This window comes from Malaclemys terrapin, chromosome 7, assembly GCF_027887155.1.
Source record: "Malaclemys terrapin pileata isolate rMalTer1 chromosome 7, rMalTer1.hap1, whole genome shotgun sequence".
In the NCBI taxonomy this organism is placed as follows: domain Eukaryota; kingdom Metazoa; phylum Chordata; order Testudines; family Emydidae; genus Malaclemys; species Malaclemys terrapin.
Genome location: NC_071511.1, coordinates 15360896 through 15387500, shown reverse-complemented (window position 1 = coordinate 15387500; position 26605 = coordinate 15360896). Strand labels below are relative to the sequence as shown.

The window sequence follows — 26605 nt, the reverse complement described above, 5'->3', positions numbered from 1 at the left end:
AAATGCCTCTAACGGGCTGATTCTTGCAGTGGCACTGATGGCTGAGCCCTTCTATCCAGAAAAAGAGGATGAGAGAGTGAAAGAGGAAGCAGAGTGGAATAAAAAGGAGCGACACCTGGAGAGTGAGTGGGGTGGAGGGAGAATATTGGGAGAAAATAAAACTTGCACTGATGTCTTTGTTAGGCTAAACAAAATGATCAGTAAAGGGAAGAGGATCATAGTTGCGTTTCCCCTTCACTAGGATTGCTTTGGGGATGTTCTGTATTTAATAGAACAGGGCTGTAAGGAAGGCTCCCTTCTTCTAATTACCATCCCTATTCCTCTTTTGTTCCCGCCAACAAAGAAGCAGAATCACTGCAAAACTTATCCCTGTTGAAACCCAGGCCTAAATGATCGACCGCACAAAGCAGAAAAAAAAAAATCAATTGGGATAAGCCAAGTGCTGGCAAAAAAAGCCAACGTGTAGTTCCATCAGAAGCACTCTGAAGGGCACATACTGTTTTTATCTCCTAGAGGGCAGGATGTATTAGTCCTCTGTGGGGATGATTAGGTCGAGCAATTGCTTCCCTCCACCGCAGTTGCTGATGTGCACCCAAGCTCTTAAATTAATGATGGAACAAACAGCTTAACTAGCTAAATCCAAAGCTCAAGACCAGTGCGCCTGCGACACACTGTTTACAGCAGCCAGTGGCCTTCTGCCAAACATATCTTTTATCTCCTCACTTCCACTGCTATTAGTTTCTATATACAATTATGTTGATTGTCTGTGCAGCTGCATTATCTCCAGGTGGAAATTATGTATGAGCACAGTTTTAAAAGTAACATTAGTTGTTGGGTTTCAGAAAGGTAATTTCAGTCACTCACAAATGCAGGATTTAGGGAGTCAAATTCTAAATATGCTGGTCACGATTCACCGCTATATTATCTGTTTTTCTTTTTTGCTCATGTTACTTCGTTGTCTCAGTGATCGCCAATGGAGTTATATCAGTGAAACACTGGGGTAAGGCAGTGGTGACACAAGCCCATTATTGTGTAGTCACGAGATTTGTTTGATTCTGACTACCCGCCTCTACGGCTGTCTCCCCCGAAGCGTATACCCTCTTCTCAATCCAGTTTGGATATGTCTACACTTCAAGGTGGGGGTGGAATTCCCAGCAGGGGAACAAATATCCGCGCTAGTTCTGATCGAGCTAGTGCCCTAATAAGAAAGTGGAACCTTAGCAGCATGACCAACAGGGGGGGGCTAGCTGCCCAAGGGCAGGTTTAATGTCTCAGATGGGGACATCCTTGGGGTGGTTAGCCCCTCCTGCTGCTGTCGGTACACTATTCTTAGCATGCTGGCTTGTTCACTTCTATTTGTGAATGGCTTACTTCTGGATGGACTGTACTAGGAATCGAAAGTCCTGTTTCTATCTCTGGCCGTTCCACTGACCTGCTCTGTGACCGTGGGCAATTCATTTGAATTATGCCTCATTGTCTCCTTCTGTCAAGAATGTGATAATGAAACGTACTTTTCTTGGTACACTTCTTTGACATCTATGGATGAAAAGTGCTGTTGAAGTGATAAGCATTATTTAGAGAAGCTTTGTGAGCAAAATGGTTAAAAGGAGGCCCTTTTTAAAATAAAATGTGCATCTGTGTGTACATCTCTCTCTCTCTCTCTCTCTCTCTCTCACACACACACACACACACACACTTGTTCACAGTAATCAAATATGTATTTGAAGGCTTATATGCATACGTTCATTTGTGCATGGAAAAAGAGAGCAAAGGAGCACACCAAATATTTGCACATATAAGTGTCAGTGCACTGAAGTTGCACAAAGTGGTTTGTGCGCACAAAATGAAAACAGTAAAAATGAAAAGTGAAAATTTAGTTCTACATACCTCAAACTCCAGAGCAAGGCAAATTTGTACAGACCAGTTATAAATACCTACAAACAGCAGTTTGTGACAGATGTTGACTGACACAAAAGATAGCAATACTAATGGGGCTAGTATTAATGAGACTGCTAGAGTAACTGGAGGCAAAAGCAGCAACTAAACTCTCAAGACTGAGAGAATGGGTAGATAAGACAATCTGTAAGGAGTTGCACCAAGTTTGTATTAGTCATTTGTGTGTGGAATGGATGCCAATGTCTGGCCAACGGGAGAAGTGGACACTCCCTTACCCCACCCCTATTATTCAGACATCACCTGACCTTCCTTGATGACTATAAAGCAATACAGTGAGTGAACTATGCCTTTGTTCCAGGGAAACACAAGGAGCACTGGACTATCTGCCTCCTAGCACAATTAGCATACTTTCCAGATAAAAATGCTTTTGAAGAGGCACTGATCTAACTTAAAAGTCTATCTTAAACAAATATCTGCAGTGATTTAGCCAGATGCACAGAAGTTAGATCCTTTGGGGGAGGAGGGGGGGGTTATAACAGCTTACAATTCAAGTCCATTTGAAGCACTGCTAACCATTTTCTCATTGTTTTATGGTAATTTCTAAACTATTAAATATTTATCCTTAAAACAATTCAAGAATGCACTCACAAGGCAGTCTGCTCCACACCACGTTTCCTTCATTGTGTGCTGACTCCTGAAGTCTATAACAAGCCTTTACTTAGGTAAAGCTCTCGTCACCTTCAGTGCTCACATAATGACTTCAGGGCACCAGATCATTTATTTATACATCAAAGAGAACAAGCAATTACATTTTTCCAGTTTGTACTTCTCCAGCAGCTCCTATCGGAGGATCTCAAAATGCTTTATAACCATTACGCTGGATCTCACAACCCCATTGCTGAGGTAGAGGATCATTATCCCCATTTTTCAGATGAGCAAACCGACAGTGAATTCACACAAGAAGTTTACACCAATGATGGGACTGGAACCCAGGTCTCCTAACACATAATCCTGATTTTTAGCTACAAGACTGTCATAACTATAAAGGGAAGAGTAACAGACCTCCTGGGTACAATACTATAAAATCCCTCCTGGCCAGAGTCTCAAAAAATCCTTTTACCTGTAAAGGGTTAAGAAGCTCAGGTAACCTGGCTGACACCTGACCCAAAGGACCAATAAGGGAACAAGATACTTTCAAATCTTGGTGGGGGGAAGGCTTTTGTTTGTGCTCTTTGTTTTGGGGGTGGTTCGCTCTTGGGACTAAGAGGGACCAGACATCAATCCATGCTCTCCAAATCTTTCTGAACAAGTCTCTCATATTTCAAACTTGTAAGTAACAGCCAGGCAAGGCATGTTAGTTTTATCTTTGTTTTCTCAACTTGTAAATGTACCTTTTACTAGGGTGTTACCTCTGTTTGCTGTAACTTTGAACCTAAGGCTAAAGGGGGTTCCTCTGGGCTTTAAGTTTGATTACCCTGTAAAGTTATTTTCCATCCTGATTTTACAGAGATGATTTTTACCTTTTTCTTTAATTAAAAGTCTTTTTAAGAACCTGATTGATTTTTCCTTGTTTTTAGATCCAAGGGAGTTGGATCTTGATCCACCAGGAGTTGGTGGGAGAGAGGAGGGGGGATGGTTAATTTCTCCTTGTTTTAAGATCCAAGGGGTTTGGATCTGTATTCATCAGGGAATTGGTGAAGAGTCTCCCAAGGCTACCCAGGGAAGGGAATTAGCACACTGGGAATGGTGGCAGATCAGACCAGATCTAAGCTGGTAGTTAAGCTTAGAAGTTTTCATGCAGGCCCCCACATCTGTACCCTAAAGTTCGGAGTGTGGAAGGAGCCTGGACAAAGACCAATCAAACTACCACACAGAATCATAGCATATGGATGAACAGCTCAGAACTCCAGCACCACTTTTTCTAAACCTGGGAATTAACAACAAATAATGGAAAAAGACCTATCTTGGAGGTTTGAACAACCTTATGAAAGCAATTACAGACTAAAGTTAAAAAAATATTGCAATGAACTGGACTTCATAATCCATCAATTCACTGTGTTTGATTAACAATTAATATGGTACATTTGATATATATTTGGGCAGGGCTGCTTATATTCTAAATCCTTTTAAATCATAGATTTGGTTTTCTAAGTATAACTGCTGACTTTTTTCTGCACATTGCGTAGTAACTGAATTAGCCTTTACACATGAAACTATGTAGTACCACATCTATTCAGTGTGTTTTATAGATTTGTTCTCAATTAGGATGGTGTTTTCTTTTTTTTTTTAAAAAACACTGGCTCAAATTCCTGCAGGCCACAAAAGACGTTATGTAACCAAGATTTAACTCCTTGTTATCAAGTACAGTGTGAAGCATCAAAATTGCCATTCACACCTCTTTACACAGAGGATTATTTTTAGTTAAGAACACATCAAGAGATGAGGTCATCCTTAAAGGAACTAAGTTGTCTGAATATACAGTAACTGGCATAAAGTCAATTATTCATGATGCTTAAATGCACTCACTGTATGTTAAAGCCAACCAGCATTAGACTTAACTGAAAAGTTGGTAGCATATATAATTCCAAAGTAGTAGATTCACAACAGTATTTGTAATGTTCTGTGCACACCTATGGTGCTGTAGAAATAATAAACCTACTAAATTGCAGGTACAAAATTTCAACTCTTGCTGAAAGACAAAAACTCAAGAACTGTCCAAAGCTACTCTGTTGGGACTTAGGGCAGGAGAGTGAAACATCTTTGAGATAGATTAGCATCTGTAGTCTCAATATATTTTTGAGCATATTCCTACTTCATGAGCATTGGCCTGCTAAACCCAGGGTTGTGAGTTCAATCCTTGAGGGGGGCCATTTAGGGAACTGGGGTAAATATCTGTCTAGGGATTTGTCCTGTTTTAAGCAGGGGGTTGGACTAGATGACCTCCTGATGTCCCTTCCAACCCTGATATTCTAGGATTCGAATATAGCTGAGTAAATATTTCTATTGCACATTGAAACCTATGGAAATAAAAGTGCCCAGTTTGTGTCACTACCAAAGATGTTAGAGTGCCACCTTCAGTCTGGTTACATGGAGGGGGAAAATCCCTTCTAGATCCGTCAGTGAAATTAGCAGAGACTTTGGACGAGCGAGTGCCTGTTGCAGACATTGAGCAATCCCAGATTGTCACCCATTCCCAATACAAACAAAGAAAATAAAACAGCCTCGCCAACAGGATCAATTGAAACCTTGGAATCAGAGGCATGTTGTAAAGGCTTCCCCTGTGGCCACTCCTAAATTTGTTTCTGTGATGATGAAAACAAAGAAGTTTGGTGTTAAACAAAACATGCCTCCCCCTCCCCCCAGTCATTCCTACATACACCTCAACTATCTCTTACTGAAATATTAAAATAAGGCTGAGGCAGCAATACATTCAGAGAGTTCCACTTTTCTTTTTTTCATGGGGGTAGGGAGGGTGGGAAGCAGCAGGTAACAAGGACAAGGGAAGCTCTGTTCTTGCTTCTGGGCTATCAAAATGAACTTCACCACAACTGCCTTATTGCCACTACTGGTTGAGTTTAGTAAGTTTTGATTAAAAAAGCAAATCCTAGGCTTCTAAAATGGTCCAGCTATTCCCAAACTGTACCTACTACTGCTTCTTGGGGTATGCAGGTTCCATGCACGTCAGTGCAGTATGTGTAAAACAAATCGTTGCCACCATTTTGACAACCAGAGATTAAACGCTAGAATTTTGCCAAATGATTGGTGCAGCTTCTGAGCAACTGGTGTGATCAGCTTTAAGGACTTCTTAATAATGTTAACAATCCCTAAATAATATTAACAAACTCCTTGGTGACCAGAAAAATTAAAACCAACACAGTCTTAAAGTACTAGACATTGTAGTAAGCTAAATGAAGGGAACAATATAATCAAGGCAGCCTTCTGACAGCTGCAGTGAAGTGCTCTGCTATCTCACTGTGCTAATCCTCTATCAGGTGATTGCTCACAAGATTTCTTTAAGCCCTCATTACAGAGGAAGAAATCCAGAAGTAGGAGGTAGACTTCAGTGACCCTGAAGTAACATGTACCACCTCAGAGAGACCTCGGTGGGATTTATATTTAAAGGTATATTGTACCTTTATGGAAAAAGGACTGTAAAAATAAATGAGACCCCCAAGTCACACGGCACTGTCTACACACAAATAATTCATGAAGGTGAAAACAAGTAAAGAACTATAACTAACTGTATTCTTAGAAATCAGCAGGAGCTCTTGCTAACCAGTTAGGAGCAGGGAGACAAATTAGTAATTAGAATTTAGAGGCAGAGGGCATAGTTCCAGGGGCTCTGAACCTGCAGTTTGGCAAAGACAAGGCATTTAATTTGCTCGTCTAAAGGCTGTGCAAATGAGCGGACATTAATTTTGGTTTATTACTTTAATAACTAAACTTAGAAGACAAGAAGTCTTAGAGGTCAGTTCAGGATACTTTGCTATGAGACGGGTTTTACATGCATGTTACATTACAGACAGTTCTCCCAACCTGAGGTGAAAATGTTCTCTTTTAAACTATGGTACATTAGGTTTCAGAACAGAATGGTCTTCCCTTCAACCTAGGCAACTGGTCTAAACCACAGAGACTAGGTAGTATTTACTATTTACATCTATCCACTTGGCACTCATGTGAATACTTTAGAGACTTAGAAACCACAGGTATGAAGATGCAGACTATTCTGTAACTATTGCACTGCAGTTCACACACATCCAGAAACCCCCAAGCCTTACTGCCTGCACAATTTTAGTATTAACCATCAATTTACCATACATGGATTGAAACCTGCAATGAGGTGCAGTCAGTAGTCCATTCAGCAAAATCTTTCTTTGGAGTTAATCCTCTTACAAAAATCTCTACCTTTATCTTATGCTTCAGATATATTCTCTGATTAAGAGGACATTTCTAGAAGGTAAAATACTGCATTACGGTAGTCTGTTTTGGTAGGACAAGTCTTCTGTTCCTCAAATTCTTACACAAATATGCAGACTGCATGTATTTACTAAACAAATATAGACCATATACATTAACCTGATTTGGGGAAAGTGCTTCAGTCTCACCTTGATCATTTCTGCCACGTAACTTTCTGGTCCAGTATACTCTGTTGAATCTTTTACTTTTACTAACACGATAAAGCACAAGTAGTGCCACATATTGTGCTCTTCTTTAATATGCTCTTCAAACGTGACTGTCTTGTTATCAAACTTGTCTCTTTCCAAACCTAAAAGAGAGATCGCACATCCCTATTAGGTGTTTAGCAACTCTTGTATAATGTGAGTTCTGAGTAGAAAGAAACATACAGTTTGGGGCATTTATGCATTAACAATTAAATATATTCTTGAATAAAACAGTGTCACTGGGATTAACTCCCTAGAAAGGGCATTATATGGGAAAACAATGCTCAGTAGGAATTGTACCACTTCTATTTATTACACATACTAGAAAAGTCATGGTGAAGCTAGCTAGCTATGATATTCAACAAACATCATCTCATTAAAATATCCTCTTTTTGAAATAAAGTTATGCAAAGCACAGCAACTAATTTGCAACAAACTTTTAAGTGATACTTATACATCATTATATACATTTATGTAACTTATATATTGCCATGTAATTTAACCACTTTGGCCTCACAGTCTCAATAGTTTAACTTTTCACTTCAGTGCATTCAAAACCAGGTGCTTTACAGAAATCATCCAGCATCTTTGGAAACATGATCCATTTTAGTTTATCTAATGCTCCAACATAAAACTGTTGTCTAAAACACAGGTGAAACATGAAACAAGCCAGATGAAGTATATTTTAGAAGAGTGGTATATAAACAACATACTCCTATTCCCAATCTCTTTTCCTTATGCCCATTTCCTCAAACTCTACAAGCAATACAAATTCTCCTCCCAATAGCAAAGACAACACAGAAGATGCTCTCAATCAGGATTCTCTACTTTAAGAGGAGATAATGATGAGCTTTCAGCAGATCCTGAAAGAGGAAGTAGGTGTAGTATCTGAGAATGACAGCTAGTTGAAGAACGCTATGTAGGGTCTACGAGCACTGTAGGATTCCTGATTCCCAAAGCCTTATAACTTCGTGTGAAAGCTGCCTGCAGCTATCTTTGGGTTAGGACAGATCAGTTGCTAGCTCTAAAGCAAATGCTTACCACAAATAAAGCAAGTTGTTTTTAAAATTTCTTCTTTCTTCTGCTTTTCACTCCTTAAATCAGCAAAAGTGTCAATAATAACACCAAAAATCAGATTAAGGACAATAATGATCACCATGAAGAAGAACAGGAGATCGTATATCACTCTAGCAGCAAAGAGTGGTTCCTGTAAGACAAATATTTTAAAAAGTTAACCCTGACACTTACCATGACAGTTCTCTCTTTCAGCTCACCACCAATATTGTATCAATCCACCATCTCACCTCTTGAGATTCCCTACTTCAGAACACAAATCTGTGAAGTCTTCCAATGATTAAATTTAATATTTTAAATTCTCTATTATCATAAAACAAAAATCCTAAATTACTAACAAGAAAAACATCAACATCAGTGATAGGATACGATCTCCCTGGGATCAGTTCTCCCCTACCCGTTATCTGCAAGTCTCTTATGCATCCGAAGAAGTGGGCTATAGTCCACGAAAGCTTATGCTCTAATAACTTTGTTAGTCTCTAAGGTGCCACAAGTACTCCTGTTCTTTTTCCCTCTTCGTTATCTACCCTGTACTCATCCATGTCTTGTCATTTATTCCTTCTGTTCCTGATCACCTCTTGACATTCCTTTGACAACTTGTTTTTATTATACATACTAATAACCACATATATTCTCTTAATTAGCTAAAACAAGGAACAAAGTTTTGTTAGGCTCCCCAGTTCTTGTTTTACTACTGATGAAGAGTAAAATTTTCAAAAGCATCTAAAAGATATATGTCTACACTGCGGTTAAAAAAAAAAAAAAAAAAAAATGAAGGCACTGAATCTCAGAGGCCGGGTCCCCCCTCGCAGCGGGGTCCTGGAGCCCAGGCGCTAGCCCAAGCCTGAATGACTGCACCACAATTTTATAGCTTCGCAGCTCCAGCCTGAGGCAGCTGACCTGGGACAGTCATGGCCGTGCCATAGGTCTTTTGTTGTAGTGTAGATGTACTCTATGGGTTTGTCTACAAGGGGCCACTCAGGGAAGTTAATCCGAATTAACTGAAGGCACAAATTTAAAGTGGGTTAGTTAAACCGCATTAAAACCTGGTGTGGTTGCTCTGATTCAAAACGGAAGTGGCCTTAATTCAGTTTACTTTAATTCACTTGGAATTTAATTAAACTAACCTGAACTCTGACACCACCGACTATAAAAAAACTTAAAGAAAACCCCACACCACAGTTTACCCAGAAATTTAAGGATATCATCAAATCTTTCCCCAAGCAACTCCAAGAAAAACTCTGCAACCATTCATCCCTTACCCCCAGGGTCTTTCTACATGCTTCCCAAGATACACAAACAGGGGAACCCAGGCAGCTTGTTGTATCTGGCTACCACACTCTTACTGAAGGAATACTGGGACTCATGGAAATCATCCTCAAACCATTCAGCACACAAAGGACCAGCAGCTTCCTCCAGGACACAATCAACTTCTTCCACAAATTCTGCAACATTAACAACCTCCCTCAGAACACTGCCTTTGCCACCATAGATGTCACTTCCCTATGCACCAATATCCCTCACAATGACAACATCACTGCCTGCCTCAAATATCTACAAGACATGGACACCACTCAGATATCCACCCCAACACATTGCCAAACTCATCCATTTCATCCTCAACAGTAATAGTTTTACATTCAACAACAAGCACTTTGTCCAAACCATAGGAACATCCATGGGTATTAGGCTGGTTTCTCAGTATGCCAACCTCTTCATGGGCCACATTGAGGAAGAATTTTTGGACAAATGCACCACAAAAATCAATGATATACCTGAGATACATTAATGATATTTTCATCCTCTGGACAGATGACAAACGCCTTCACAGATTTCCACCACAACTTCAACAACCATCACCCATCCATTAAACTCTTTTTAGAACACTCCCACACCAGCATCAACTTCCTGGATACCAACAATCAGCTTCAACAATGGAATCCTACAGACAACTATATACAAGAAACCCACAGATCACCACACCTACCTTCACAAATCCAGTAACCACCCCAAACACACCAAGAAATCTGTTATCTATAGCTAAGCACTCAGATACAATGGAATTTGCTCCAAGGAGAAAGTCCAAGATATCTCTCTTAATACATTTCAAACCACCTTCACCAACCAAGGACACTCCACCAGAGAACTAGATTGTATCATGGAATGGGCCACCCTGAGAAAACCTATTTCAATACAGAAATAAAAACCCCTCCTATTGCACAACCCTAGTTGTCCCCTACCACCCCACACTGGAACTCATAAGGGTTATAATTAAACAACTACAACCCATGCTCAATGGGGACCACATCCTAAAAGAAGTCTTTCACGAACACCTCTTCTAGCCTTCAAACAGATGCCTATCTCACATTTTAAGAACATAAGAATGGCCATATTGGGTCAGACCATAAGTTCACCTAGCCCAGTGTCCTGTCTTCTGACAGTGACCAATGCCAGGTGCTTCAGAGGGAATGAACAGAACAGGTAATCATCAAGTGATCTATCCCGTCGCCCATTCTCGGCTTCTGGCAAACAGAGGCTAGGAACACCATTCCTGCCCATCCTGACCTATCCTCCATGAACTTATCTAGTTCTTTTTTGAACCCTGTTATAGTCTTGGACTTCACAACATCCTCTGGCAGAGTGTTCCACAGGTTGACTGTTATCTGAAGAAATACTTCCTTTTGTTTGTTTCAAACCTGCTGCCTATTAATTTTATTTGGTGACCCTTAGTTCTTGTGTTATGAGGAGTAAATAACACTTCCTTTTTTAATTTTCTCCACATCTGTCATGATTTTATAGACCTCTATCATATTCCCCCTCAGTCGTCTCTTTTCCAAGCTGAAAAGTTCCAGTCTTATTAATCTCTGCTCATATGGAAGCTGTTCCATACCGCTAATCATTTTTGTTGCCCTTTTCTGTACCTATTCCAATTCCAATATATCTTTTTTGAGATGGGGAGACCATATCTGCATGCAATATTTATGATGTGGGCATATCATAGATTTAGAGAGAGGCAGTATGATATTTTCTGTCTTATTATCTGTCCCTTTCCTAATGATTCTCAACATTCTGTTAGCTTTTTTGGCTGCCGCTGCACATTGAGTGGATGTTTTCAGAGAACTATCCACAATGACTCCAAGATCTCTTAAGTGATAACAGCTAATTTAGACTCCATCATTTTATATTCTATATATTTCTTGCCCACTCACCCAGTTTTGTGAGACCCTTTTGTAACTCTTCACACTTTGGACTTCACTATCTTGAATAATTTTGTATCATCTGAAAATTTTGCCACCTCACTGTTTACCCCTTTTCAAAAGGATCTAAATCACTTAGGAGCTTAACTTCTATTTAGGACTTACAAGGTTTTGGAAATTTTACCTGAAATCAGGCTGAATACTAGGGGATCATTAGAAAATATGGTGTAAATAAATAGTTCTGTTCTCCGACATCTGATACAGACAAAGCAGGGACTGCTGCACTGGGGAGAGGGAGTGAAATGGGGTCCAGTTGGTGGCTACCCCTCTCCCAACACCCCCATGAGTCCAGAAAAGTACAGGAAGGCCTCTAACCCCTACCACTCTGGGGTCACTCTCTCCCCCCTATCATGTGGCCTGGAGTTTAAAACTGTAAGGAGGAACCAGTCAGAGACTCCAGCCATTAGGAACTGCTGCAAAGCAGCCAAAGCAGGGACCTTTGGAAATTCAGAGTGCTTTCTGCAGTTCTGATTGGACTTTCTGTGCTCTGTGCTGATTGGCTGTTTTTGTAAGGGAGGAGAGGGAAAACATTAGCCTTGGAGCTCCCCTGCTTCTCTTACCTTCTTTTCTCTCTTGCTCTGTCCCATAGAATCATAGAAGATTAGGGTTGGAAGAGACGTCAGGAGGTCATCTAGTCCAACCCCCAGCTAAATCATCCCATAGAATCACAGAAGAGGATTCTCCTCCCTCTTCTTTCAATTTAGCTAATCGCCTCCCCCAAACAACCATGGAACATACATAACATTTCATTCTGGTTGTGGGTTCTATATTTTCCTCCTGAATCTGTCTTGTCTATTTAGACTGTAAGCTCTTCAGGGCAGGAACTTTCTGCTACCCTGTGTTTGTACTGCCCCTAGCACAATGGGGCTCCATTTTTGGTTGGTCTTTAGGCACTACCCTAAAATATGATTAATCATCATCATCATAATGCAGGTTAAATAGTTGGAAGCTCATTTCAGATGTGCCATTGCTTGACTTATTGGTTATTGCAGAGATTTAACCATATTAAATGGAAAGGAACTATGGTCCGTTCTATTTAGTAACATATGCATAATATGTTTAATACACAGTACACAACATTCTCTTCAATAAAACTAGATCTCCCTTTTCCTCCCCCATGCAGTGTTAATTTACCTCTTTGGATGGTTTCCTGAGCACATCTCCTACTCCACCCCCACTCCTGAGCCCATGACTCAGTACAGTAACAATGCACATCAGCAGTGTCTCGCACGTATGCTCTTTATCCTCTTCCTCAATTTCTTCTTTAGATATCAGCTCTATTAACAGAGGAAGCAAAGACAGGTTTAAAAGGCAAGAAGATGTGTTTTAAATAATTCTCTTCATTTTTTGAATCGTCTCTTGCTGGGAGTTTTCTTCTCTCCCTTTAAAAACAATCATATGACTCTAACCATGTGTATCTAATAAACCATGTAGATCACCACAGCAGCACTGGTTAGCTAGGAACAGAACAGCAGCTGTTCAGCTGGTCTCCATTGTTGGCTCAGTTGTGTCTCTCCTCTTCCCACCACCAAAAATTCTGTTTCTAGTTTCGTGCTGAGTTGGCTAAATTCTCTTTCCCGTTCTGTTGCCATGCACAACTTTAGCTTACCAGATACCTGTTTATATAGAATCAGGACTTTTTGACAGCTCTGAGGGCAAAGTTTTTGTTCGTACGCTATCTCCTGGTATTTGACAGAGGAATGATTGGACAGGCCTTGAGCTACGCTCTGAAAGGAAACCTTTGTCTCTTGCACTTCAAATGGCTACGGTGCCATTACTAACTATGGAATCCGTATTTTATTTGAAAGGAACAAATGTCTTTTTCCACCAACTTTTACCAGTTTGGCTATAACTTCAGAGTTTGTTCCAGGCATTCATAATTCATGCATTTTGATTCTGGAAGCTCCAGAACGAATTATGAGTATTCTGCAAAAACAGACTATTAAAAAACCCTCCACATCTTTGCTATGATAATAAAAATGCATGTGCAGTTATTACAATATTAAATGTTAAAGATGGGTCTGAATCAAAATGTTGTGTCTAGACATCTCCAAACCCTTAGGGAGGTGATCAGAGATTTGTGCATCACATCCACCTCTGGCTGTAGACAAGCATTGATATTAACAGATATCAACCTGAACTCTGACATTATCAAGTTTCCTGTGTCTTTTTGCAAATAAAGTATGTGAAGACCACCAAAATCATCCCCTGCATCCTACAGCCAGGAAAGACTAGAAGGAACTATTTTTGTATCTGTTCCGTTATTTAAATTTATCATAGGGCACATTAGAGCAAACAGACATTTCCTCTTTAGAAAATGGGCTCTCGGCCATCATTGACCTTTGAAACAAATACTTTATTTGAATGAAAAATACCAACATTGTCTGCATCTCACAGCCAATACCATTAATCTCAGCAAGGAAGTAAATTTAACATGTAGAAAATAAGACAAAATATTTCATGATTCAATTTAAGGCTGATCATCGTACCATACATGAATGGACAAACATACAGCTATACTTCATGTCCAACATATTTATTTTTTCTCTTTTTAAAAAAACCCCACCATTTTATGTATTTATTCTGTTTATTATTTCTTACTAGTCCAAAACAATATTAAAAATGTCTTCCTTCACTAAATAGTTAGAATACTGTCATCACCAATGCATTTATATTTGACTGCATCTTTTCACACTAACATTGGAAGATGCTCGTAAATTCAGAGACCAACTTCTGAGGTCAGAATTGTTGATCTGTTGTTGCAAGCTTCAGGATTTTACAAAGAGGACGAGCTGCATCACTTTTTCCCTCTCAAACGCATAAGGCAAGGCAGTTCAAAACACAACATGTTTCAATTCAGTTCAGTACTAAGCAATCCCATTGCAATAAAGTAAGTATTTCTAGTTTAAACACAGTATTTCATGTACCAAAAGATATTTACGTTAATGGGAAGGTGGGATAAGTTAATCCTCCCTCAAATCAGATGCGCCCCTGATATCTTTATTCTGCCTGGGTTAATTACACAAGTTTTTTAAATTTAAGATACTTGGCAAGAACAGAGTGAAAATTAAAGCTGTGGTGTAAGAGTTCAGTACTGAAAGACACCTACCTTCTGAAGGAATGACTGAAGAACAGTTTTCCCCATTGCCTGCTCTACATACATCTGAATACAGGAACTCCCCAGTCATGGTATCACCAGCTTCTGTATGGTCTACAAAAATGCAAGTTGTGGCATCAAAAAATATCCTTTAACATTGCTTCAGTTTTTACATAACTGATCCACAGGTGTTAACAAACACTGTAATATGAACTGAGTCTGCACTAAGTAACATGCGTGTATTCCTGTGAAAGATTTTTCCACTGAGATTTGAAAGTTAGAGTCCAATTAAACTCTTGCATCTAGTTCTTTAACAATGTTTAAATGAAGGACAAAATAAAATGCTTTCTATTTCTGTGCACTAGGACCAAACGCCATACAATTATTGTACATGATGCTCAGCCCCAAAGTTCATGAAGAGTTGAAATTGTTATGATACACTATGTTCAGCAGACATGGTTTCAAGGTGTCTCAAAAAGTTGCATTCATCATGCAGTGCAAGTTTATCAGGTGTTACAGATAATGAGATGTCCCTGGCATTGAGATCAACTGTGTGGAAAAGTTGAAGCAAAGTGTCATTTAGTTCTTGACCTCTAATCTGATAAATGGTAAAAAAAAAAAAAAAATGTCTGGTAGCAAGAAGATCAAGCAATGCTTTTCTGAACAGTTTAAGCTTTAGAGGAAAAAAAATGAAGTGCCTTGTTAATAAGGTTATTTGCTGTTCTATCTGTACACCTCAATCACTAAGCTGCTGGCAGAAGCTACGTTTAGCTTTCTCATTTGGAAAGCATCTTTTACCGGAACTACATCTGTACTCAATCCTATCAGGTGTCGAGTACCCCCCGCAAGCTGTGCAGGGGCAAGCCCTTTATGCTTTTCAACCTTGCACAGTTAAAATGTCCAATACCAACCTGGCAATAACGTTTCATTAGGCAGCTTATCTACTTCCAGGATAAAGTCATCTTTGAAGAATAGGTACCCCACTATCGAGAACAGGTAAACCAAGATAAGAGCAAGAACAGCAGTCAGGATGATGGAACGTCCATTACGAGTGACACTTTTAATGACATTCAGCAAGGTCTCTTCTCTGTACACCAAGTCAAAAAGCTGGAAAAAAGGGGCAGGTCAAGCTGTTTCATAAATTTCCTGCTAACAAAACTGATGGCATGTTACATTTTGGGGCAATGCAGAGTAGGATGTAAATAATCTAATTCCAATGTTTTAAAGTCTGCCCTTTTTTAAAGCAGATAGATAGTTAATTTAGAATTCTGGAGCATCACCTACTAACTAAATGGAATGGCACAACCACCCGACTGATTTTACATTACCCATTCCCAATACACTTTTTTTTTTTTTTTTTTTTTTTTTTAAAGTAACCATCTAATTGATGATCTGTACTTCACATTCTCTCTTTTCAGCACCAAACTGAAAAGTACAACCTACTTCAGAAGTTAAAGTTGGCAGGTCTCTTTAAACTTCAATTAAAAAAATAAAGAAAGACGACATGCTTAAACTAAGGGGTTTTGGGAAAGGCTGGATTTATGGTGGTGGGTTAATCTTTTCCGGGTTTTGTCTTAGTTTTCTTATGGACATAAATACTTCCGTCACTTCCCATTCTTCTAAATCTATCCTATCGTCGACAGGACATGGAACAGTCAGTTATTGAATGATGGGACAAAATAAATGTTAAAATATGAGAGGGCAAAAAAACCCTCACTCCAACTCCCGCCCTCCACCCGCTTACCCTATGCATGTCCCTCTAAAGAACTCTGAAGAGAAGTCATATGAGGTCTGCAGAAAGCTACTGTCCCTTTCATACATTTCCTTGTCATCAGATTGCAGATTTGTATGCTAGAAGAGTAAACTGTCATACACAGATGACACATTTGTGGCAGTAAAACCACGTTTCCCAATTTTTCCATAAAGGAATAAAGGAAACAATTGAAAACAGATACAGAATGATGTAGCAGGCAGCAACTAAGTAGGGGCTTGTTTAGAAATTGACACCTGCCTGCTATAGACATACTTGTTCACGACACACTTTGAATAGTATTGCGTCATGCATTGTAGGCTCTGCACCTAATGGGAAGTCTTAGGCAAGGGATCCCGGTCACTCCCCAGGGCTTGGATTCATGGTCAGAGATTAAAAAAAGGCTCCCAAATATACGAAGCACCCAAACTCACGGTAAGTCACTGGTACAGCTTCTGACACTGGGGAAGCATCACTTGCCTTGCAGAACAATCTGCCTCTTGTTCCCGCCAGGATTTCTCCTGAAGTAGCTACCATTTATGTGCTATCTGTGCCAGATTTTGTACTGACTTTTCTGATCTGGGTAGTGCCCACTGGTGACTTAGCTGAGACTTGGATACTTCATCTGGTATCAATGTTACTTTGAGGATATTTTAAGCCAATTTATTATTTAACCTTAGAACCAGAGACAAATTATATAGTCTAGGCAAGCTAAGCAACTACACATTTAGCCAAAGGAATCTGCTTTTATCCTTTCCCCAATACTTTAGTTGTCTGGGAATGGGGCCCGAAACAGGGAAATACTTGTAAATTAGTCCTCTTTGCAATTGTACACATTCATAAATCCCACATTTTAATTACAATAAAGCAATGTGCCCTGCTTGTATATGGTACTGGAGTAGAAGAAATTACAAGTCTTCCATTTATCTCTCAGGTAAGGAGAGCAGGCGTAGCACAGGGGCAGTGCGAGTCCCCCCCAGTAAGCTCTCAAGCTAAAACAGCATGAGTTTGGTCTCCTGAAAAGGTCAAGCACTACAAAGCAACCCCACCAAGGACAGCAGCCACACTGGAAGTGGAAAACCTAGGTTCTATTTTTGGGTAGATTGTACAGTGACACATTTATGTCTTCTAGATACTAGTGCGATGGTGGCTTTAGAAAAGCACAGACAGCGCTTCAAAAGAGAAGATGAATACCTACCAACAAACTATAGAAAAATTCATGTACGAAGAGCCCCATAGCACAAATAAGAAGGTATAGCAGATGATAAAGGAATTCCACATCCAGGATCATTGCCTTGTATCCTCTAGTGAATGTTCCACAGTTACCCACAAAACTCATCAGGAAAATTATTTTATTACAAACCTAAGGAGATAATTACAGTAAAGGTTAGCTATAGTGTGCAACATATGCCTGACAATTGCAGACTCTAAGTCAGTAGCAATTCAGCAACATGTTTCTATCAACAACTGCAATAAGGACTTGTAGAATGATTGAGCGATTTACACATTTAGGTCAGACTCTGCCCTCAGTTACGTCTATCTATGCAGCCCAATCTAAATTGACCCAAGAGCAAAAAAACTGGCCCTTATAAAATGTACACACAAAATCTTTTCAATTGTGACTGAATACATCTACATATTTGAGATTGCAAAAACAAATCACCCAGTTGGAAGAGGTAAGACTTTTTAAAAAATAGTGTAAAACTAACTTCTCACTCAAAAATGCATCGGCCTAAAACAAACAGCTCCTTGGAACAGAAGCACTTCTATTTCTGAGACACTTGTTAGTGTAACTTGTTAGTAAGAAAATAATCCAGGTTCCCATCACCCAACTATTTTTAGATTGGGTATATAGTAATCAGGACACAGCAATGCCAATATCAATGGTTCCCCAACCACAAATGGAACTGTTCAGCATTACCACAACAAATAATAATAATAATAATACCATTGTCGACTGGCTAACATATTGGCATATATGTGGCACTTTGAACATATTTAGATAAGACATGTAATTCAATTGTCTGCTTTAAGGTACTTATGTAATATATACACAAAAAGACATCCAGGAGATAGAACCTTCGCACAGCTTAGTCAAAGAGAAGCTTCCTTTTGGCTCACTTGGTAGACCCCTTCTGCCTGCAGACCACAAATGTTTGAATTTGAGTCTTACTGAAGTTGCATGTTTGCTCTGCAGCAAACTGCTCAATGTCCTACTTTTGACTGGCAGGTAAGCTACAAGCATTTGGGACACTTATTTGATAAATCCTACAAACTCCCATCTTCTGTAGCTTAGCGACTGAACAAGATAAGGGTTTGAGCAAACAATTTAAAGTACTGTAGGGTCACAGAGATTTCTTAACATTTCTAGCTGAGCTGGGAGCTGTCACTAGAGTGTGACAAAGCAGAGAGCCACGGTGGAGCTCTTAAACTTCCAACGGAAACACAGCACAGTGATTCTATTTTTAAAGAAGAGTCCCAATCCAATTAGGGAATAACTTTTTACACCAATTACTCCACAGTGTTCTGGACTGAGTATTTAGAGTCTGGTATTTTCACGAGTGGATAAGAAATTCTTATGTAAAATGCAAGAGAATGTAAATGAAAACCTACATGATACTTACATTGAATGCACCCAGAAGAAATAAAGTAGGCTGCAAACCCACTGAAAATATTAGTCGTAATATCGTAGAAGCTATTAAAGCTCGGATACCATGGGGCTTAGGAAGAGCTATAACTATGGCCAAAGATATCAGCATAGCTGTCCAGAGTAAGCCTGACAAGTGGGGCTCTAGTGTACCTAGTATGGAAAAAAATAAAAGAAGATTAAATATTCCTAACTACCAAATATAACAAAGCCAAGATTAGCCAGATAAATGCCATTTTAATGTTATTACTGTGCAATATCACTAATCCACCTGTTCAGCCATTACAGATTGATGAGTGGTGAAGCTGAATGACAGCATCCCAGGTACATTTTAATTAAGTATATTCCCTGAACACGTAAAGCATTGTGTGTCAAGCATCATCATTAAAGGAGTCTTCATTTTGTTGTGCGTTACTTAGACACATTATCATTGGAAAACATAGAAGACCGATTTTCTAATGCATTCAGTAGCTTCCCTGAATGGGAGGGGAAGAGAGTGACAACAGAAATCGCTGGGCCTAACCTTCCTATTACTCCTATCCTACCCTTCTATTAATTTTTTTTTCCCCAACTAAAAGCTTTACCAGTTTTTGCCATCTCTGGTATTTCTCGTTCTCTTTGGAGCGTCCCATGTGCCTGGCTGGTTATGTAACATCAGCTAAATACACTTCAGTTAAAGAGCTATAAAAAAAACATGTCCTACAACACTAGCACACTGTGGGGCTACTTCAAACATGAACCACCATCCCTTCATGACAAAGGCCACATAAAAAAAAAAGAGTTGCATGTTTCTAAACCATTTGTATCTCAGCAGGAACCAGATTAGAGGGAGAGATTCCCTCAACTTTGTAGCAGTCTGCAGCTCCTGTGCCAGAACTGAGGGGATTGTTCCATCTCAGTAAGCACGTCAACACATGCACAACGAAGGCTTTTTCAAACAAGACTGGGAGGGGAGTGAAGGAGAGTTATGCTCTTCCATATACGAAGAACAACCATATACTTGCATTCTGAATTACTTATTTTAGATTAATGAAAAACAACAGAAGAATGAACAAAAGCCATGTCCCCCAGAGAGAGCACAGTGTGTTCAAAAACTTCGGACAAAATGCCTGCCATGGCAGAGCCCTAAGGAACAAAGGTAAAATGCTCAAAAACAGAGGCATCAGATTTGAAAGGGACATATACCACAGGAAGGGGAAAGCAGAGAGAAGGTACAAAAGACCATTTAGGAAGTGAATATACTCAGCACTGGAATTCCAGTGAGAGGGTAGAATGCACTTTTAAAGGATCTAGCCAGGGCCGGCTCTAGGCACCAGCTTGCCAAGCAGGTGCTTGGGGCGGCCACTCTGGAAAGGGGCGGCACGTCCGGCAATTCGGCGGCACTTGGAGCGAAGGATCTCCCGCCGAATTGCCGCCGCAGATCGCGATTACGGCTTTTTTTTTTTTTTTTGGCCACTTGGGGCGGCAAAAACCCTGGAGCCGGCCCTGGATCTAGCCACCTGTTTAAGTGTTAATATTCTGACAGTTATAATAAAATCTAAAACATGAATATATTCTCTCTTCAGTTTCAGCCATTCACAGCAGGTCTGCATATCTAGCTAGAATTAAAGACACCTTCAAGGTTGCCTGCAGTATGTGCTTTTGAAAGGCCACACCACAGGCTGCTCATCAGCATTAGAGTAAGTGGAATGGAATGCTGTTATTAAAGGGAACTTTTAAGACTGCCCCAGCAGCATGTTCTGCTGCCTTCTCAAAGTGGGTGGTGTGGGAATAGAAAAGAGATTAGAGTTCAGGTCACAAACTCATTCCTCGCTGCCAGGGACAGTAAGGGCTGGGAGCATAGCAGAAGCAATGTTTTAGCCCCTGGAAAACAGAGTTCCAAGTTGGGAATGACCAATCTTTGGCCAAAGCTGAGTGGTTCTCAGTGAAGACATGTACACTCTTAGTCATAAGAGGTGTCAGGAGGCTGCACATCTGCTAGCAGAAAGACATGTCCGTTTTCAGAAGTGCTATGCACCTTCAAAGATCAATGGAAGAGTCTCGGCATCTTGGAAACCCCAGAAACTTATTTAGACATGGATTTAGATGCCTAATTATAGGCATTCAAGTTTGCAAATTTTGGCCTTCCACACTGTGATAAATCTCACAGTATTATGCACTTAGCAGCTCAGAGTTCAGCTGGCCTGAACCATGTAGAGACACCATAAGAATGGCCATACTAGGTCAAAACAATGGTCCATCTAGCTCAGTATCCTGTCTCTGTGCCAGATGCTTCAGAGGGAATAAACATAATAGGGCAACTTTGAATGAACCATCCCGTCATCCAGTTCTAGCTTCTGGCAGTTGGAGGTTTAGGGACACTCGGAGCTTGAGGTTACGTCCCTTACCATCTTGGCCAATAGCCATTTATGGACCTGTCCTCCGTGAACTCCTTTAATTCTTTTTTGAAACCAGTTGTACTTTTGGTCTTCACAACTTCCTATAGCAACAAGTTCCATAGGTTGACTGTGCATTGTGTGAAGAAGTACTTCCTTATGTTTGTTTTAAACCCGCTGCCTATTAATTTCATCAGGTGACCCCTGGTTTTTGTGTTATGTGAAGGGGTAAATAACACTTCCCTAATCACTTTCTCCACACCATTCATGATTTTGTAGACCTCTATCATACTCCCTCTTAGATATCTCTTTTCTTAGCTAAAGAGTCCTAGTCATTTTTAATCTGTCCTCATATGGAAGCTGTGTTGTACCCCTAATCACTTTTGTTGCCCTTCTCTGGACCTTTTCCAATTCTAATATATCTTTTTTGAGATGAGGTGATAAGAACTGCATGCAGTATTCGAGTTGTGGGCGTACCATGGATTTATATAGCAGCATTATGATATGTTCGGTCTTATCTATCCCTTTCCTAATGGTTTCTTGCATTCTGTTAGCTTTTTCACTGCTCATTGAGCAGATGTTTTCAGGGACTACCCACGATGACTCCGAGCTCTCTTTCTTGAGTAGTAACAGCTAATTTGGGAAAAATCATTTTCCCCTAAATGATCCATTTTGAAAGGATTATAGCTGTTTAACGAATCAAGAGTTTAAAATGATTTTATATAAATAACAAAGAGAGGTTTTTTAAAAGCATTAGATGCTTCATGAGGTGTTGAGAATGTGCAAGATGAAGTCCCTAGAAGTTAAAAGGTCAAAAAAATGGTTACCTGCCTTTTCGTAACTGTTGTTCTTCAAGATGTACTACTCATGTCCATTCCATTCTAGGTGCGTGTGTGCGCGCCCATGTGCACAGTTGGAGATTTTTGCCTTAGCGGTGGGCTGTAGGGTGGGCTGTAGCGCCCTCTTGAGTGCCACGCTCGTGCGTTGGTATATTAGGTCCTGAAGGTATTGCCCGAAGATACTATGTCGAGCACCCAACAGTCTGAGCTCAGCCACGACCAGGCCGACCGGAAGGGGTGCAGGCGCTTGAGGAAAGAGCATGGGGGGTGGATCCTGTGAAGTGACTGGGATGCCATCCTCGCGCGCATCCTCAAAACCCCTGCTTCTGGTTTCCTTGGCCTCTGGAAGAACCAGGATGGGAGGAAGAATGGGAAGACGAAGGGTGATGTCATTTAAATCCTTTGACTCTCTCCTTTCTGTAGGAGTTGGACTGGGGGGCACTCCAGGACCTTGACGGAGGTGGCGGGGGATTGAAAGGCATTCTAGCCTGCTGAGGGGTGTGAAGGCCCAAGGAACGGAGGGTGGCACGGGAGTCTTTAAGGCTGTGGAGTTGTGTGTCTGTCAGCTCCAAAGAGAGCCCTGCTCCCTCAAATGGGAGGTCCTGAACGGTAGTTTGCATCTCCTGGGACAGCGCAGAGGATCGTAACCAGGAGCTGCACCTCATGACCTCTGAGGAGGCGACTACCGTGGCCGCTGAGTCCATAGGATCCCAGGCTATCTGGAAGGTGCCTCTCGCCACCGCTTTGCCCTCGTCCACCAAGACGGCGAACTCTTGGGCTCAGTCCTGTGGGAGGCCCTCCTTAAACTTGTTGATGGAGTCCCACAGTTTGAAGTTGTACCTGGCTATCAGGGCCTGCTGGTTAAACACCCGAAATTGCAGGCTGGCTTTCCAATAAATTTTCCAGCCAAACAAGTCCAGAGTTTTGGCATCTTTATTTTTCGACGAGCGGCTCGCCTGTCCCTGCCTGTCCCTTTTGTTGATGGGGATACTGCTCGAGGGAGAGTGGCAGATACTCAAACCCCTTTGCGGGGACATAGTACTTCTCTTCTGCCTTCTTGGAGGTAGGCGGGATGGAAGAGGGGATCTGCCACACAGACTTGGCAATTTTAAGGACCCCTGGGTGAACAGGCAACACGACCCAGGCTGGGGTGGAGGAGGGTATAACATTAAAGAGGTCAGACTCCTCCGCTAGCGCCTCAACCTCCAAGTTCAGGTTGGCAGCCAGCCACTCTTTTGAGCAGGGCCTGGTGCTCCTTGAAGTTGTTGGGGGGTCCGACGCGGGTGCAGTCTGCGCCGGGGGCAGCTTGTACGATGCCGCCAGGGAGGAATGGTGGGAGTATGTAGGTATACCCCACGGGTTTCAGTATTGCCACTGAATGGGCCACTGCCACAGGAGCCACAGTCTCGTGGGCCGGTGGTGATTCGCTTTTTCTAGGTGAGGGACAGAACTCTCCTTCAGGCTCGGACCACTGCCCTTCTGGTAATCAGGGCGGCGCTGTAGATCCTGATTCTGCTGACTGACCCTTGTCGGCGACCGGTAAGGAGAGGGCGAGGACCAGCGCCTGCGCAAAGAGGAGCCAGAGACCAGTGCCGTGACCAATCCCACACTGGGGGGGGTGGAGGGGGGGAAATCGATGCCTGAGAGACTGTCTAGGTGATGGTGATCTGCACCGTGGCAAACTCTGGCAGGAAGCCCGACGATACCATGGGTACGGGGATCGGCGTCGCGACTCAGGTGTCCCGTGCCTTGCAGGCGGAGACCTTGGCGTCAGGGACATGCGTCTTCTAACCGGGGACCGAGGCTGCAGTGCTGGGGTCCGAGGCCACGGTGATCCGGGGACACTCTGCTACTTTAGGGGGCGGTCCCATAACTGGCTTGCCTGGAGATGCTTGGGCCTTGGCCAGGTCCGTTGCCTGGCTTGGTGTCTATGGTGCCTTCTGAGTTTGAGGGCGAAAGTTTTTGCAGATCCTGCACTTATCCTTTCTGTGGGACTCCCCCAAACACTTTAAATAGCTCCCATGGGGGTCACTAATGGGCATCAGCCGGCTGCACAATGAACATGACTTAAAGCCTGGGGAACTTAAAGCTCCGCTCGGAGGCAAAGTCCTAGCCGGGACTCTAACTCCTAAACAACTACTCTAACACTAAACTTAAAGGTCTAAGTACCCATCAATTAACAACAAAGAAGACAGAACAATGGACTGTAAGAACCACTAACGCTCTTGCAAGACAAGGCGCTCTGACCAACCATCACGGGCGGTAAGAAGGAACGGAGAGGGCGTAGGGTTGGCATCACCTAATAGACCAATGCCTGAGCGCAGCACTCAAGAGAGAGCTACAGCCAACCCTCCAGATACCGCTAAGGCAAAAATCTCCAATGAGACCTAGAATGGAATCAATATGAGCAAGCACTGGAAGAAGAAGGATTATTTCCTTTTCCCATCTTACTCAGAACCCTGAGTTCCTTTCCCTTAGAATCAAAGGGGTGTAACTCATAATCCCACATAAACTGTTTATTAGACATTACACAAACAGCCATAAAATCAGACTTTTAAAACGTAAACTTCTGATCTTAGAAACTAGACATAGAAATTTGGGGACTGTTTGCTTGCACTTGCTAAATCTTTCCAACCACCAGTGAAACTAGTACCCAGATAATTGCACAACGTTTTACTGTATCTTGTGGCAGAAGAGAGAATTCCTGCAGAAACAAGAATCCTACATTCCAGAATTTATCCCAGCTCTTCTCTCCCAAACAACTGTCTCACCAGAATGTCAGAGATCTTGGTCACATGGGACGTACTGTCTCAATGCCCTCATTGGAGAAGACAAACAATTTTAGATCCCCATTTAACTTATCGGTGCTGATCTGCCTCTACCCCACTGCCCCTGTAGCTCAGCATCAAATCCTAAATCGATAAATTAAGGCCCTTGAAACTGTAGTTCACCTTATTCCTTTAAAGGTCTAACTAAGACTTAAGAACTAAGAACTATTTTTGTGGCATCCTTTCTGGTGGCTTTCATTTCACACGTAGGGCTCACTGGATTTTGGGCTTTAGTTGGGCTATGGTTGAGATGTATTCGGCTGAAGCTTTGAAACATACAATCCACCACACCACCAATAAGAGATCTGAGGAGTGGCAAGATGGATCAGAAAGGAAAGCTCAATTGGAGAGAGTACATATCTGCATGTTACCTAGATCCATTTCATATGTACATTATGCCTTCGATATTGCAGCAGGGCCAGTGTCAGAATGATGAAAGAAAGGGAAGCAGAAGTTTGTTCATCGATCACCCTCTCCTGGATGAGGTTTTATTTCTGGGGTTCTCGTTCACCCCACTTTACAGACGTGTGGCAAAAGCCTCTAGTTGCACATTTCTTCCATGCAGTTTTACAAGCAGTGAACTCTATATATAAAATATAAACACCCAACATGGCATCTTCAATTTCTCCATAGCTTCCAACTGTGTGTTCTGGCTAAGATGACCCCATGTGTCTCTTCCCCCTGGGAAGTAACCCACTCCTGTAAGGTGTTGAGCCCAAGTACAGTCAGCTGAATCCAATTAAGCCACAGCTGGAAGTATCTCTCTGAACTGGCTCTGAACCCTTGCTAGAAATGATCACCCCAACCTTAGGTCACTGTTTGATTCAGCAGGGACTGCACAATCCCCTCAAGATCTGCATACCTCATCACTAGCTTCTTCTATAGCAGTGATCTTAAGGACAACTTTTAAAGTTCTGTGAAGTGGGCTGAATGACAGGTTGCTGCAGACTAAGGAAGTAAACTCTTCCTCAATCCTCTGGGCAACTTCTCAACTACAGTATGTTGAAGAGGCAGCCCAGTGGATGGGGCAAAAGAATGGCATACATAAATCCTAGGCTCTAGTTCTGAATCTTCCATTGTCATATTATATGGTATTGGGCAATTCACTCCTCTGTGACTTACTTTCCCCACCTGTAAAAATGGGGATAAATGTTGCTTGCCCACCTTTGTACAGTACTGAGAGCTACTGCAGGGCTATGTCGAAAGAACATTATTAAGATGTGAGCTAGAGGAAAGTAAAAAATAAATGCTCTTCATATTGTTTAGCAAAATATACAGTTATGAAACAAAACTTGAAAGCAGCACAGTCACATAATTATTGCTGATTTCTTTCTTGGGTCATTTTTCCACGTAGACAGAAATCAGACCCGATATTTTGCTTGCAAACACTTCCGAAGTAGTTTGTATTAAATAGAAAACAGTGCAATTCAATCCTGTTACAACCCCCACCATTTTCCCCTTGCAAGTATTATTTAAAGCAATATTAATGGAGTAATAAAATTGTACAACAGAAAAAAAAAGGATCACAATTTTTATAAATCTCCCCCGCCCTCCAAAAGCCAATTTCCACCCAAGTATCCTCACTGAAGTTAACAGGGTTACACCACTGTAAGTAAGGGAAGAATTTGGCCTATTGCATCTAATCTGTTCAGATGGTTTTTTTTTTTTTTTTTTTAAACG

General features: G+C 41.4%; 1 protein-coding gene across 3 annotated transcripts in view; it reads right to left on the bottom strand.

Moving 5' to 3' along the window:
- Window positions 1–26605, bottom strand: part of ITPR1 (inositol 1,4,5-trisphosphate receptor type 1) — a 246665-nt gene that overhangs the window by 16268 nt on the left and 203792 nt on the right. For all 3 annotated transcript variants that reach the window (XM_054034479.1, XM_054034481.1, XM_054034482.1), the window contains 7 exons: window positions 18861–19036; window positions 17435–17599; window positions 15398–15593; window positions 14499–14600; window positions 12524–12666; window positions 8100–8265; window positions 7002–7162 (listed from right to left, as the gene is read on the bottom strand). In XM_054034479.1, coding sequence (XP_053890454.1) covers window positions 7002–7162; window positions 8100–8265; window positions 12524–12666; window positions 14499–14600; window positions 15398–15593; window positions 17435–17599; window positions 18861–19036 — 1109 coding nt within the window. The remainder of the gene's footprint in view (window positions 1–7001; window positions 7163–8099; window positions 8266–12523; window positions 12667–14498; window positions 14601–15397; window positions 15594–17434; window positions 17600–18860; window positions 19037–26605) is intronic.